Source organism: Mustela nigripes, chromosome 8, assembly GCF_022355385.1.
Source record: "Mustela nigripes isolate SB6536 chromosome 8, MUSNIG.SB6536, whole genome shotgun sequence".
Taxonomy (NCBI): Eukaryota; Metazoa; Chordata; class Mammalia; order Carnivora; family Mustelidae; genus Mustela; species Mustela nigripes.
This window is the reverse complement of record NC_081564.1, coordinates 39803532-39818994: the sequence shown is the minus strand read 5'-3', so window position 1 is coordinate 39818994 and position 15463 is coordinate 39803532. Positions and strand designations below refer to the sequence as shown.

General features: G+C 41.8%; 1 protein-coding gene and 1 pseudogene across 2 annotated transcripts in view; one reads left to right on the top strand and one right to left on the bottom strand.

Moving 5' to 3' along the window:
* Positions 1–1545: 1545 nt before the first annotated feature.
* LOC132022981 (chromobox protein homolog 3-like) lies at positions 1546–6932 on the bottom strand (annotated as a pseudogene).
* Positions 6933–9573: 2641 nt separating this feature from the next.
* SMCHD1 (structural maintenance of chromosomes flexible hinge domain containing 1) overlaps positions 9574–15463 on the top strand; it is a 147081-nt gene continuing 141191 nt past the window's right edge. For both annotated transcript variants that reach the window (XM_059409297.1, XM_059409296.1), the window contains exon 1: positions 9574–9851. In XM_059409297.1, coding sequence (XP_059265280.1) covers positions 9675–9851 — 177 coding nt within the window. In that variant the 5' untranslated portion in view covers positions 9574–9674. The remainder of the gene's footprint in view (positions 9852–15463) is intronic.

The following is a 15463-nucleotide window of genomic DNA, read 5'->3' as shown; positions in this document are numbered from 1 at the left end:
TAGTTTAAGATGCTAAGTAACATATTTCATATATGAAGGAAATATTCAACTACATGGACTTTTTTGTACCACCATATGTTTATTGCAGCATTATTTACAACAGCCAAGATATGAAAGCAACCTAAGTATTCACTGATAGATGAATAAAGAAGATGTGATATGTATGTGTGTCTACACACACACACACACACACACACATACACACACACAATGACATATTATTCAGCCATAAAAAATGAAATCTTGCCATTTAGGACAACATGGAGGGACCCAGAGAATTTAATGCTAATGAAAAAAAAAAAAGAAAAGAAAAGAAAATTTAATGCTAATGAAAAAGACCGAGAAAGATAAAGTACCATATGATTTCACTCATATGTGGAATATTAAAAAACAAAATAACTGAACAAAGGAAAAAGAGACAAAGGAAAACCAGACTCAAATACAGAGAACAAACTGTTGCAACACGTGGGTATGGGGATGGAAGAAATGGTGAAGGGGACTAAGAGTACACTTATCTTGAGGAGCACTGAGAAAGGTACAGAACTGTTGGGTTATTGTATTGTACTCCTGAAACTAATATAATACTGTATGTTAATTACACATAAAAAATACTATCAAGAGGGACGCCTGGGTGGCTCAGTTGGTTGGACGACTGCCTTCGGCTCAGGTCATGATCCCGGAGTCCCAGGATCGAGTCCCCCATCAGGCTCCCAGCTCCATGGGGAGTCTGCTTTGCTCTCTGACCTTCTCCTCGCTCATGCTCTCTCTCACTGTCTCTCTCTCAAATAAATAAATAAAATCTTAAAAAAAAATGCTATCAAGAAAAATCATTGATAGTTTTGGAATGTTTGTTACAGCAACAAAAGCTGACTGGTGGGGCGCCTGGGCGACTCAGTGGGTTAAAGCGTCTGCTTTCGGCTCAGGTCATGATCCTAGGGTCCTGGGATCGAGCCCCACATCGGGCTTTCTGCTCCACAGAGAGCCTGCTTCCTCCTCTCTCTCCCTGCCTGCCTCTCTTGCCCACTTGTAACCTCTGTCTGTCAAATAAATAAATAAAATCTTAAAAAAAAAAAAAGCTGACAGGTATTGCTGATAGAGATGAGGAATTTCTTATTGGTGACAAAGCTTCCCTATCTCCCCTTGGTAAAGAATAATTGGAAGAACAAAGAGCTTTTGCACCAGTCCGGGTATGAGTTTTGGGCATATTTACTAACATATTTTGAGTTCCAGCTTCTTAATTTATAAAATGATTAAGGTACAAGGTTGGTGCAATAATTAAATAAGATAGTTTATATAAAGCCCATAGCTGTATCGAGGACATGCAAAACATGTCTGTTTCCTCCCTAAGCATGATGGAAGGAGCCGTGATAAATACTTCAGGACAGAATGAATGAATGAATGAGTCCTTCCAAATCTGAGTCCTCATTCACTGGAGCCCTCCCATGTCTGCTTGTGTTCTTACACCTTTCTTCTTCACTACTAGTTCTTTCTTCAGCTGCTAGCTTTTCCTGGTACTCTTCCCTTCTAGGCAGGATGTGAGAAGGTTCATTCAGCTTCAAATGTGATTCCTGGGTTTCTAAAATGCTGCAGCGCTGGTAGGCAGCGGCCTGGGGCCTTTCTTTGCTTCTTCAGGGACCTTTTTCTGCTGGACAAATTCATTAGTCTTAAAGCCTCTCCAGCCACGGTGGCTTCCTCACAAAAGCAGGGCCAACCAGATTCTGGGGCGAGTGGGCCATGAGCAGGGCTGTGAGGCTTCAAGGCCCTGGCTGGGGTGGTGCTGGCCCCGTGGTCCTGGCCAAATACATAGATTTCGTGAAGGAAAAAATACTCAGTGTGTTGTTACCAAAAAGTAAAGACACAATCAGACGGTTAATTTATTTTAAATTTTTAAAAAAGATTTTATTTATGTATTTGACAGATCACAAGTAGGCAGAGAGGCAGGCAGAAAGATAGGGGGAAGCTGGTTCCCTGCTGAGCAGAGAGCCCAATGCAGGGCTTGATCCCAGGACCCTGAGATCATGACTTGAGCTGAAGGCAGAGGCTTTAACCCACTGAGCCACCCAGGCGCCCCTCCAACAGTTAATTTAAAAATTGAAAGGTGTTTCATTCAAAGTTAGTTCCTTAAACGACATGGAAATTAAAGCTGATATATCAGGAGAAAGTTGGCAAAGGCCTATATGGCTAGAGATATATTCTGAGATATTAACATATTTTAACATGATTTTTCCTTCTTTGATTTTCCCTTAACCAACTCCACCAACTCCCTACCCCCATTCGAAAAATAGCAGGCTCTGTGCTTTCTTGCCCCAAGAGAACTTTGTCACAGACTCTTACTTTGGTGGCCCCAATGATACATTTCTCCCATATTCTTGCCTGTGGTATAGTCCCTTGCCTCTAATCTAGGGTGAACCTCTAACCTACTTTAACCAATCGAACGCCGTTCTAGTCCTAAACCTTAAGAAGTTCTGCAAGCTCCCATGTTTTTGCTCTAGCGGGGGTCAGCCTAGATTAGAGGCAAGTCAGTCAGGTAGTCTGACTACCCTGACTACCCTACCACCTCTGTGAGATTCCCAAACAAGCCAAGAGGAAGGGTTGAAAAGAGACCTGAGGGCCCTGGCCAACAACACCAGGGGAGCTCTCAGCCAACAACCAGCACCAACTTACCAGCATCATGAGTAAGACATCCTGGAAGTGACTCCTCAAAGCACTGCCCAAGCTGATAGCACAAGGAGCAGAGAAATCTGGTTCCACCAAGCCCTGCCAAAATTGCAGAATCATGAACAAATAAAGAAAAAGATTGTTTTAAGCTACTAGGTTTTAAGGCAATTGATTATGTAGCAATAGATCACTGAAACAAAGGACAGAATAGAAAACATACTTTCCTCCTGGGAACTTTTTTTCTAAAAGCCTAAGCTCTTAGAAGAATGCAGGTGGTTTTGGAGAGGGGATAAAAATGAGTGAAAGACTTATAGGCATTGATTGATAGAGTACCTTGAAGAAAGATGAAGAGAGATGGATTAAAATTAAAAAAGAGATTCCCTCTGGGCTGGTAAGATGAAATGGTACTCCCAACTCTCCTAAGTAGCTATACAGTACATCCGAGCAGACAGGATCAAGAGAAGCCTTGTCAGTGATTCCCATGTCCCAGGTGGCGCAAAAGCAACAGGAAGCCACCAGACCTAAAGAGGCCATGATGACAAGGATGAGATTCTCTCCCCACTACTCAGAACGTAGTACTTCTTAAAACTGGCAAAAGAAGGAAACCCAAGGTGTTTTCTGCCAGTCTGGTAGATTGATGCTTAGAGTCATAAACTGTATTACAGTAAGTGTTTTTCGCATTCGGGCTCTCTGCTCAGCAGGCAGCCTGCTCCCCCTCCCCCCCCCCCCGCCCCCCCCCCCCGCCTCTCTGCCTACTTGTGATCTCTGTCAAATAAATAAATAAAATCTTTAAAAAAATTTTTATTTATTTTTTTTTTTGAGTGGTGCCTAGGTGGCTCAGTTGGTGAAGTGTCCAACTCTTGATTTCGGCTCAAGTCATGATCTCACGGTCATGAGATCGAGCCCCACATCGGGCTCTGAGCTGGGTGTGGAATTTGTTTAAGATTCTTTCCCTCTCCCTCTGCCCTTCCCACAGCTGCCCCCTGTCTCACCCCCACACTCACGTGTGCTCTCTTAAAAAAAATTATTTTTTTAGAAGATAGCAATATCAAAAACTCACTTTCCTTGCTTTTTCTTTTCTTTGAATTTAAATTCAATTAACATATAGTGTATCTTGAGTTTCAGAGGTAGAGTTCAGTGATTCATTAGTCTTATATAATACCCAATGCTCATTACATCATGTGCCCTCCTTAATGTCCACCTTCAGTTACCCCCTCACCCCCACATCCCCCTTCCTCTTTCTTTTCTTTCTTTCTTTTTAAGACCTCATATATTCATTTGAGAGAGAGAGAGAACAAGCAGAAGGAGAGGGAGAAGCAGACTCCCCACTGAACAGGGAGCCAGATGTGGGGCACGATCCCAGGACGCCAGGATCATGACCAAGCTGAAAACAGATGCTTAATCAACTGAGCCACCCAGGTGCCCCTTCCTCTTTGTTTTCTAGGTATTTTTTTTTATTTGAGGATAATTTGACCTCATCAAAAAATCCTAACAAGCTTGTATTCCACACCCACACAACTTCTTTCTGACAACTATCTTTGATCTGTAATATTTTATCAAACCGTCACAGTACACATAGAATAGCACTAACACCACCCCCCAGTCAGCAGGGATTTCCATCAGCTTCCCTCTATTGTGGGGGCCACTCAGGAGTTCGGCTGTGTGACTACCTTTGACCAATGAGATCAGCAAAGGTAATGCAAATGCAGTCACTTGCACTTTAGAACTTTTTCTTTTGAAATTCTGTGACAACCAAGTAAGAAAACTAAGCTATCCTATTAGAGATAGCTAACAGGGGAGAACAGACCTTCAGTTCTCAACAGCCTCAGCTGCCAGCCATGTGAATGAGAACCAGTCAGCCGCACTCATGCTGCCCCGTGTCCGCTGCTGTATACATGATCTCAAGTGAGACCAGCAGAACTGACCAATGAAGCTCAGCCCAAATTTCAGAATCATGAGCAAACGCGCATGGCTTCTGTTTGAAGCCGCTAAGTTTTTTGAAATGGAAAACTACTCACTGACCATTGTTCATCAATATTCACAATAAAGTAAGTAATACACAGTTGGATAACATTCTGACTACTATAAAGTTACTGTTTTTTCAAACTTCCATTGAATCATTAACACAAATATTGAAAAGACTGAGCCTGCATGGAAAGAAGAGATTGGGTAAAGAAAAAATACACAAATCAATAGTTTAAATTACAAAAGTTTGTTTGCTCATTTGTGCTAGTAGCTCTGAAACAGCAACATTTCTAATCATCTGTCTGGTTTCCACAAATCATGATCTTTTAGTCAGTATACGCAAGGATTTCAAACTTTTGTAAAGGAATGGTTCCCTAGGAGGAACTTTTTAAAATCTTTTTTTTAATTAACATATAATGTATTATTTGTTTCAGGGGTACAGGTCTGTGATTGATCAGTCTTACACAATTCACAGCACTCACCATAGCACATACCCTCCCCCATGTCCATCACCAGCCACTTCATCCCTCCGACCTCCCTCCCATCCAGCAACCCTCAGTTTCCTGAGATTAAGAGGCTCTTATAGTTTGTCTCCTTCTCTGGTTTCATCTTGTTTCATTTTTCCTTCCCTTCCCCTATGATTCTCTGTCTTGTTTCTCAAATTCCTCATATCGGTGAGCTCATATGATAATTGTCTATCTTTGATTGACTTATTTGCTTAGTATAATACTCTAGGAAAAACTTTGAATGCTCATTTAACTAAGCCTTGCTTGGCTTATTAAAACACAGCATTATTTGTAGTCTTCTCCTCTGAGTGGAGAGGTTATTGGGAATGGTAGAATTTTTCCTTCCAGAGAGTTTTGCAAATAAACTGTTGCACTAATATAATTATAGATATAGATAGGAATTGTGATGAGCCTACTTTAAATTGTCCAATTTAGTTTTTATTTAAATTATCCAATTAACTATAGAATCATTACTTGCTTGAAGGTTTACGGCTCCAGGAAAATTTTCAATTTCCCCTAAGGAGATCTATTTCTTGCTTTGTTCAGAAAGAGGGCATCCCAGCAACAATAGGGACTTAGCCATAATTGTGAAATGCCGTTTTTGTTTTTGTGTATATAAAGCAAAAACCCAACAACAATCATTTACACTTGTATAAATAAACAAAAAGCCTAGCATGGTCTTTAGCCATTAAGGGTTAAATGTAAGTTCTGATTGAGTTATGACTGTGGAAATTTTTTCTAACACTTTGAAAAACTTTCTTTAATAAGAGACAGAGAATAATCTACCATGGTATCATATGTTCTTTTCTGTTAAATGAAGCAACTACAGTAAGTTTTTATTTGTCCACAGTAACCAGTGCTATTGATGCAAAAAACAAAAACAATCCAACACAAGCGTCTGGGTGGTTCATTCGTTAAGTGTCTGCCTTCAGCTCAGGTCATGAGGTTCCGGGATTGAGCCTAGGATCCTCCAGCCCTGCATCGAGTCCCACACTGGGCAGGAAGCCTGCTTCTCCTCCTCCCACTCCCCTTGCCTGTGTTCCCTCGAAGTGTCTCAATCTGTCAAATAAATAAAATCTTAAAAAACCCCAACAATTCCTTTGATACTACTCAAAATGAACAAATTAAATTTGATTTTCATTAGAATATAGTTATTCACATGAATGTCATAGAACCAAGCTATATATATATGTGTGTGTGTGTATGTGTGTATATATGTGTGTGTATGCGTGTGTGTGTGTATATATATAATATATATATATGAATACGAATGATTATTGAGCATCTTCTGACAAGAATGCAAAGTTTGTCTCTCTCTTTATAAAAAGCAGTTACAATTTGAGGACACTTCATGTTTGCCTCTTTTTGTCAGCACCAAGTCTGTCCCATCTGCATCTCTCTGTTTCATGAAAAGATCAATTCTCTGCTGCTGTCTATGACACTATTTGTTCAGGACAAAGACCACAGGCAAATGTCTTGGTTTGTCAGCAACATCTCTTTTCTTCTTTAATCTGCTGTCATCAGATTCACTGTCAGATAAAGATTTTCTTTTTGTCCTATCTTTTTCATTAATAGTTTTTTCAGGATTAAGAAATAGTTTGTTTAACTCTGGGTGATCTAAATTTCTTCAGGTTTTCAAGTATCATCAGAATTCGTAAATCTCTTCCATTTAAGGAAGTACTTACCCTTCCCATTCTCTACATACTGGTACAGTGCTTTTTCTACCACCAAATCTTCAGGCTCTTCAACTCTTGTATTTGTTTCTTTCCCAATTTTTTGGAATGTAGCTTTATTGGAGGCCATTTTATTTTTTATTTTATTTATTTTTTTAAAAAGATTTTATTTATTTATTTGACAGAGAGAAATCACAAGTAGATGGAGAGGCAGGCAGAGAGAGAGAGAGGGAAGCAGGCTCCCTGCTGAGCAGAGAGCTCGATGCGGGGCTCGATGCGGGGCTGGATCCCAGGACCCTGAGATCATGACCTGAGCCAAAGGCAGCAGCTTAACCCACTGAGCCACCGAGGCGCCCCTTGGAGGCCATTTTAAATTGTGGAGTTGAAGAATTATGTTACTCACTCCCTCCCAGCAGTTTAGTCTGGGTTTGAGACATTTCAGATTTGGGGGCCCACATTCCAGGAAGACGGCCATGGAGAGCTGTGCAAGTGGCCACTTAGTTTTTGGGATAGGTTGTTATGCAACAATAGATAACTGATACAGGGACACTTATACTCAATTCTTTAAGGTGGCTAATGAAAACAAAAATTCAGTCAGTTGAAGAGAACTAGTTGTGGTACTGGGTAAACTTTTTTCAAGTTGGATAAAGAACGAATTCATCTTTCTTTCTTGAAAAAGCTATCTGAAGAGTTTCTTTCTGAGAACAAGTGACTGGCAAATGGTTCTGAGGCTGTTCAGGTTGCCATACTGGCACAAAAGACTGCTTCAGGCTTGACCTCTAAGAAGATACTATTAATGCTCCACTAATAGTTGTCCATGATATTGTAGTACACTTCTCTGGCAGTTTTCTATCTTTCCTCCTAGTAATTATCTTGAAATCTCATCTAAAGATATGAAAAGAGTTTTTGTTCATATCCACCTATCCACAATTTGGAATTACTGTACAGAGGAATGAGAAATTGCCCTGATGATGAACTGGACCTACTCTCAATTTGATGAAATAGTAAGGCAATTCATTTTAGCCATTAACTAAGAATTTTACCCAATTTGTAGTTTTCTTGAGCCATTTAAATCAAAGACTATTACATAATGGGATAGAAGGAAAAGGTCACACGAATTTGAGCGGTAAAACACGAGACATCAAAGCAATCCCATTAAGAGCTGGAGGTTACTTTGCCTTTGGCTTCTTCTCCCTTCAGGAACATGAATGGCATTTGGCCACAACTTGACTCTTGTCAGTTTTATCCTTTACCACTTACTGCTCCATTTTCCCCACTCCCAGCCCCAATTATGTTCCTCAGACATACATGCCTTCACATTCTTGTTCCTACTGTATTCTACCTTGAACATCATACATGTCAAGCCACTCCTCTCCCCCAAGGTTCTGGACCATCTTTATATGGACAAGCAAATCTAAGTTTCTAACATACACCAATAATAAGAATCTGTCTATACAATTAACCAAGAAGGTCTTTTCAAACCTAGTAAAACAGAAAATGTACTAAAAAATTACCCAAACTTTTGGAGAATCGAAAAGCCCCTCAGTTCGCTACCTTGGTCTTAGCGAATTTACATGTCATTCTCCAGTACAAAATATTCACTAGATATTTTTAAGAAATGTTAAGTAAATGACTAAATGAATCCTCCCAACAATGACAATTTTATTTGTTGAGTTAGGGCACTATACGCCCATGGTCAAGATATTAATGAAACGCAATAAAGGCTTTTACCAAAAGAGCACTGTATTTCAAGCATTTTGTTAAAATCATCTAATTTAATCTTCTAATCCCAATTTAAGCTTCTAATTCCCAATTTTTAGCAGCATGACAAGAGCGGTGGAGGTAAGGTCAGTGCAGCGGGAAGTGTTAAGACACGGAGACACTTCAGGACCCTCGGAGGCGCCCTGAGGGAGGCCGCAGTGACGTCACAGAATCTCGGTTCGGTCGTTCTCTGGGACAAGCTTTGTCTAGTGGCCCACATTGGAGCCCACATAAAATCACTAGCAAACGAGGTGGGAGAGGCGGCGCAGGGTGTCTGGGCGTCTGTTTTCTCCTCGTGGAAACACATGTGCTCGGTACGGAGGAAATTCCACCCAAAGGCCCGCCGGCCTGACGCTTCCCGCTGCGGCGTTCCCGCGACCCCGGGGCAAGGGCAGCATCCCTGCCCTGGTCAGCACCGCGGCGGCGCCGGGAGCTCAAGGCCAGGCAGATTCGGTCGGGGGTGAGGTTGAGGCTGTTAGGTACCGGGACCCTCTCTCGGCCGGCACAAAACAACCACTCCGAAGACCCCCGCTGTCGGTCTTGGTACTAGCCCTCCTTCCTAGGCTTTGGGTCTCCCCCCAAGAGCGCAGGCGCCCAAAAGCAACCGCGCTTCCCTCGCAACTTCTCGAGGCCGAAAGGGGCGGGCCGTCGGCGGCGGGCGCTGAAGCCCCGCCCCTCCCGCGCGGCCTGCCGGATTCGCCCCGCCTTCTCAGCGCCGCGGCCCGCTCTTCTTCCTTCTGCGCCACAGTTCCCAGTGGCGGCCCTAGTCCGGGTTCGAGCTGCATGCTTCGCGTGGAAGGCGGCGGGCGCGGGTCCCGGCCCTACGGAGAGCGTGCTGCGCGCCCCCTTCTGCTCCGGAGCGACGGGCCGCGGAAGTGACGTGTGAACGAGCAGGAGCTCGTTTGAATCGGTTCCCGGGTGATCCTCGCGCCTGCCGCTCGCTGCTCGGCCGCCGCCTCCGCCGCTGAGGGAGGAGCTGCAGCGCGCCGGGCTAGAGGCCTCGCACCGCCCCGGGGGCTGGAGCTTAGAGCGCCGCGCGGAGTCTGCACCTCGGCCCTGAGCGCGGCCGCGGCGGACGCCGGCGCTGCTGTTTTTTCTCCTCTCCCCCAATATGGCAGCGGCGGGCGGCGGCGGGCCTTCGGTGGGGACCGGAGAGGACGGCGGAGGCGACGGCTGCAGGACGGTGTACTTGTTTGACCGGCGCGATAAAGAGTCCGAGCTCGGGGAGCGGGTGCTGCAGGTCGAGGAGCGCTCGGACTACGCAAGGTTCCGCGCCTCTGTGTGTCAGGTACGCGAAGGGGCCAAGGAGGGATGCGCGGGTAGAGTTTGGGTTGGGAGGGTGACGAGACACTCAAGTTGCTCACCAAGGGCAATAAACCTGTCACCTGGCCCTAGTTCTGCGGTCTTGGGTTCTCTCTCCCGTGTGCCCGCCATGCCTGTGGCCCGGCGGCTGGAAGCCTTGGGCCGGTCCCAGCCCCGGCCTGGGAGTGCAGAGCCAGCATCTCCGTAGGCCTCCCCCTGCCCTTTTACGGGGTCGGGGTGGGGGTGCTTCTCGCTGCCCGGGATTTCTTACGTCGGGTTTAATTGGCCCGTGGCGACCTTAGTACTCTAAGGCCTTGGTACTCTAAACTTATCTTCCAGTAGGGATAGGCGCTTGTGTCTCTTCGTTTGGAACTTAAAAAAAATACGAGCGCAGAGTTAGAACCTGATGCCTTTGCTAGGAGTGTGGCGATGGTTCAGAGTTCTGAAATTCCTGAGTCGACTGACCTCAGGTGCATTCAGTGATACCATAATTTCTCCTGTCGTCCTGTCAAGGAGGTTTATGGGCCCGCCCTGACCGGGTCCCTCCGTAGTGAAAACACTTGTCCCAGTTAGCTTCGCAGGTGGAAGCTGCCCTTCTGGTTTTCTGAACCCTGGCCCTTGAGAGTTTTAGAACTAATTTGAAAGGTGCTTGTGGGCAGTTGTGGAACACCAAAGGGTGTGTATGCCTGAGTGTGTATGTGTACATGTATGGGTGATATATATATGTGTGTGTGTGTGAATAAATATATATGTGTATATATGTATATATTCGTGGTATATGTATCTACACTGTATTAGTTCGCTTTAAAAATTAATGACTACGTAGGAAAAGCTACTTTAAACTGTGAAGAATTTTATAGGTAGGAGGTGGAGGAGGTGCCTGAGCTTTAAAGGAGGAATGTAGTTCTCTACAGCCTTAACCACATGAAGTTCTTTTAAAGCTACAGAGAACACTTAGTTTCCCAGGAAAGAGAACTTTGTGAGAAGCATTGTTTTAAATTGATTAGACTGATGATTTAGTACTGTTCTAGACACATAACTCTGTAGTTGCTGAAATAATTGAAATCAAGACCCACAGAATAAAAGGGACTTAAAAGCTAGGACCTTGGTTTGTTCACAACTATATTCCCAGTGTCTAGAACCATGCCTGATACATGGCAAATGTCGAAATTAGAATGAATGAGTGAAGAGAAAAATGTATAAAGACTGAATTCATTCTGTGCCTGGTGATAGCAGATTCCCATGTATATATGAAAACCAAATGAATGAGTGCTCATCTTTTTTTTTTTTAAAGATTTTATTTATTTATTTATTTATTTGACATAGAGAAATCACAAGTAGATGGAGAGGCAGGCAGAGAGAGAGAGAGGGAAGCAGGCTCCCTGCTGAGCAGAGAGCCCAATGCGGGGCTGGATTCCAGGACCCTGAGATCATGACCTGAGCGGAAGGCAGCTGCTTAACCCACTGAGCCACCCAGGCGCCCCGAGTGCTCATCTTTTTTGATGAATGTTATCTATTCAAAACCATACCAAATTAATTTTGTTGTTAAAAAGATCTGCAAATTAAAGGAAATATGGAACCAGAGGGGCAAAATTAAACTTTTTGTCCCAGTAAAGTTTACAACTACTGGTAGCAGTTGGGGATATTTCTTTGTTTTCTTACCCCAATTTTTATAGCTATTTTTTATTTAATATTGTTAGTATTTTTCTCTTTTAAGGCAAGTCTTCCTAATCAAAGTTTGAAATGGTTTGTTTAGTACTACTGTTTACATAACCAAATCCCTTCTTTTTGTCGACATTTACATTACTTCCAATTTTAAGTAATGCCATGATAAACATCTTTGAATAACAGTCTTTTATGTCTTTTATTTTTCTTTAGTTTAGGCTCTTGGAAGTTTCCTCCAAGGTCAGGAATATTTTTAAAGCTCTTGATAGGTATTTTCAGGTTGGTTTTCAAAAAGGTTGTGCTGATTTACTTTCCATCTAGAAATAAATTCTGTCCTATGAGAATTCTCACTAACTGTTAGATGGGGGAAGTATTACTACAGAAGTGGAAAGTCACTTTTAAAGGTGGGTGACTCACTTAAGTCAAACAGATAGTACAGTCTCAAATTAGGATTCAAACCCAGAACCCATATTCTTTGTTATGCCTCTTTGCCTCAAATTAAGTTGTAATAGGGAACATATATATTTATTCCACTCTTTAAAAAAAATATATATATGTATATATATATATATTTTAAAGATTTTGTTTATTTCTTTGGCAGAGACAGATCACAAGTAGGCAGAGAGGCAGGCAGAGAGAGAGGATGAAGCAGGCTCCCTGCCGAGCAGAGAGCCCGATGCGGGGCTCCATCCCAGGACCCTGAGATCATGATCTGAGCTGAAGGCAGAGGCTTTAACCCACTGAGCCACCCAGGCGCCCCTAAATATATATTTTTAAATATTTTATTTATTTATTGAGAGAGAACAAGAGTGTGTGAATGAGCCTAGAGGAGTGGGAAAGGGAGAAGCAGACTCCTCGCTTTATAGGGAACTGTAGGTGGCCTCAATCCCAGGGCCCCCAGATCACAACCTGAGCTGAAAATCGGATGCTTAACTGACTGAGCTACCCAGGTGCCCTAGTCCTTCAGTATTTTATTTCATTTTTTTAAAAGATTTTATTTAATTATTTGACAGACAGAGATCACAAGTAGGTAGAGAGGCAGACAGAGAGAGAGGGGGGAAGCAAGCTCACCGCCAAGCAGAGAAGCCGATGCGGGGCTTGATCCCAAGACCCTGAGATCATGACCTGAGTGGAAGGCAGAGACTTAACCCACTGAGCCACTCAGGCTCCACCTTCAGTATTTTAATTTGAAAACCAAGGAGACTATTTCTTTTGACTAATTCTTTTTTCCTTATTCCCACATCTTCCTGCTGGAAGAGACAAAGGTTAAATTTGACTAGAAGTGAGAGGGAAGAACTAGTAAGAAAAAAAAATGGAAGGCTAACTTTTTTCAGAGAATTTACTTTTTAAAGCATCATTGCATTATATAACCTAATCCTATACTAACATTGTTTCCATTACCTACATGAACAATTGAATTAAATTATTCAATTAAGTCCAAGGTTATACACATACTAAGGAGTGAAACTGGGATTAGAGTGGATGTCTGTTTGATTCTGATTCTTGTTATTTTTATTAAAAAAACCTCCACAATGCCCACACTATTTACTAAAGCCTTCATTTTCCTTGTGTGTGTGTGAGGGGGGAGGTAAAATAGTGCACTAAATTAAAGTTTTTCATTAGAACTTAAACCAGTAAGTGTTTGTAACGCTAGAAAGTATTATGGATCCTAAACTTATTTGGGGAACGCTTACCTTGTGGAAGAAGGGAGCAATCAAGAGGAAGAAAGAAGAAAGAGTAAAAAAGGGGAAAAAAGGGAGGAAGGAATAGATCTGGAAGAATCCCTTAGACCTGTGTTAAGCAACTTTTGACTCACTTGAACCCTTGTGGCCTTGCAGACTCAAAGATTAGAGGATGATTCATTTGCCTAGTTCTTAAGATATATCGAGACATTAAGGGAAGTATGTAAACGTTCCCCTCTATCTCCATATTTAAGGAAATGCCTACTTTTCCCTTTGTATGGTTTCACTATACCCTGTGACCCTACCATGGCACTTATATCATTGTACCAAAAAAAAAAAAAAAAAAAAAAAAATTCTGTATGGTCCTTGAGGGCAGGACCCTTACCTAATAGTTGGTTTATAGCTGTTTAGTTACATGAATCACTCTCTTCCTTTAAAAAGAACTTGTACATAGGGCACATATATTAAAAATTCCAGAAGAAGAGGAGCACTTGGCTGGTTCAAGAGCATGTGACTCTTGATTTTGGGGTTGTGGGTTTGAGCCCCATGTTGGATGTGGAAATTACTTAAAAACAAAATCTTGAAAAAAATCCAGAAAAGGAAGAAATATAAAAGTAGATATAGGAAGGAATAAAATAGTAACCTGAGGAGAGTTAACAAACTTTGATAATACCTCACAAATACCTTACACCATTGCTGAGTCATGAAATCAGCTTTGAGTTTCTTAGAGGTCAAAACAAAGGACAGATAATTTATAGAAAAACTACAGTGTCTATAGAATAAAAACATTCCAAGTGCTAGTGAAGCAAATCTTTGACTTGAGAAAAATTTCTCCCTAGATTCCTTATAAATCCTGGTAAAATGGACAACATCCCTAAAGATAGCAAAGTCTGCTGCTTATTTCCTTTAATGCAAGGTAGGATATTTGTGTTACTTTGGGTAGTGCAAGCTGTGTTAGCCAGTAACCACTCAAATTTTTTTTAGAGATTTCTCACTCAAGTGCAGTATGGGTGTTCCTTGTCTGTGAGTGATTCAGGGAAAAAACCATTGGATATAATGTCAAAGGACAAATCATTGAAGGCTAATTTGCAGAGTTTCAGAGTATTGCACTGAAGTATATAGTCTGACTTAACCCATGGATGAACTTTAAAGTATCTGAAGATTTTATGGACTATAATTTAGTTAGCCCTTTATAGATCTTGCTTAAAATTGGCTTTTGAGAGAAGTTGGGCAGCGAGTAGTTTGAGGCTGACCTATAGAGATGGAAGGTAGGTAATTTTTATTACCCATTAAAGGCACTTCCATCTTCATTACCAATTAACCCAGAAAAAGATGGGACCAAAGTGTTCATATAAAAATGGAAAAAACATAATCAAGACACTTGCCCAGATAGAACGTTATCCTGGTTTTGTGTAGGGAAAGGCAGAGGAGGTATATCTGTATTCAAGACCAGGTTAACATGAACACATGAAAGTCTTTAGTTTATGTCTGATAAGGTAGAATTAGGCTAAAAATACAGAGAGAAAAGGGTATGCCATCTTGAACAAAAACATAATTAGAAATATTTAATTTATATTTGTCAATATCAATGCTTCTAAATATTTGGAAAAATTATTGAAGAAATAATTTGTATATAGAATTACGAGTAAAGAAAAAAGATAACTTAGTTTTTTTTTTTTTTAATTTTATTTATTTATTTGACAGAGATCACAAGTAGGCAGAGAGGCAGGCAGAGAGAGAGAGAGGAGGAAGCAGGCTCCCTGCTGAGCAGAGAGCCCGATGTGGGGCTCAATCCCAGGACCGTGAGACCATGACCTGAGCCAAAGACAGAGGCTTAACCCACTGAGCCACCCAGGCACCCGATAACTTAGTATCTTAATTGAATAATAGATTAATGGAGAAGAGCATATGGAATAATTAGATATAAATATTTAATTTTCAGATTTACATAGATCTTAAAAATTCAGCTGGGCACATAGTTTTTTCAGTAACTGTAAGAACAAATTTTGTTTTACAGGATGCATAAGCACCTGAACTAACAAGTGGGACACTGTAGAAATAAAGTAGTAAGTACTAGCTAAGGAATAAAGACTCAGTGCACAAAACCCTAATGAAGTTCTGTAAAAACAGTTTGTTAAACAAGTACAATTTTATTCCCCATCAGTTTATATGCATAGCTTCATTTCTGTAGGATGGAATGCATGGGAGATGATTATCTTCAGTATTAGTAAAGGATACCAGATTGCTCTTC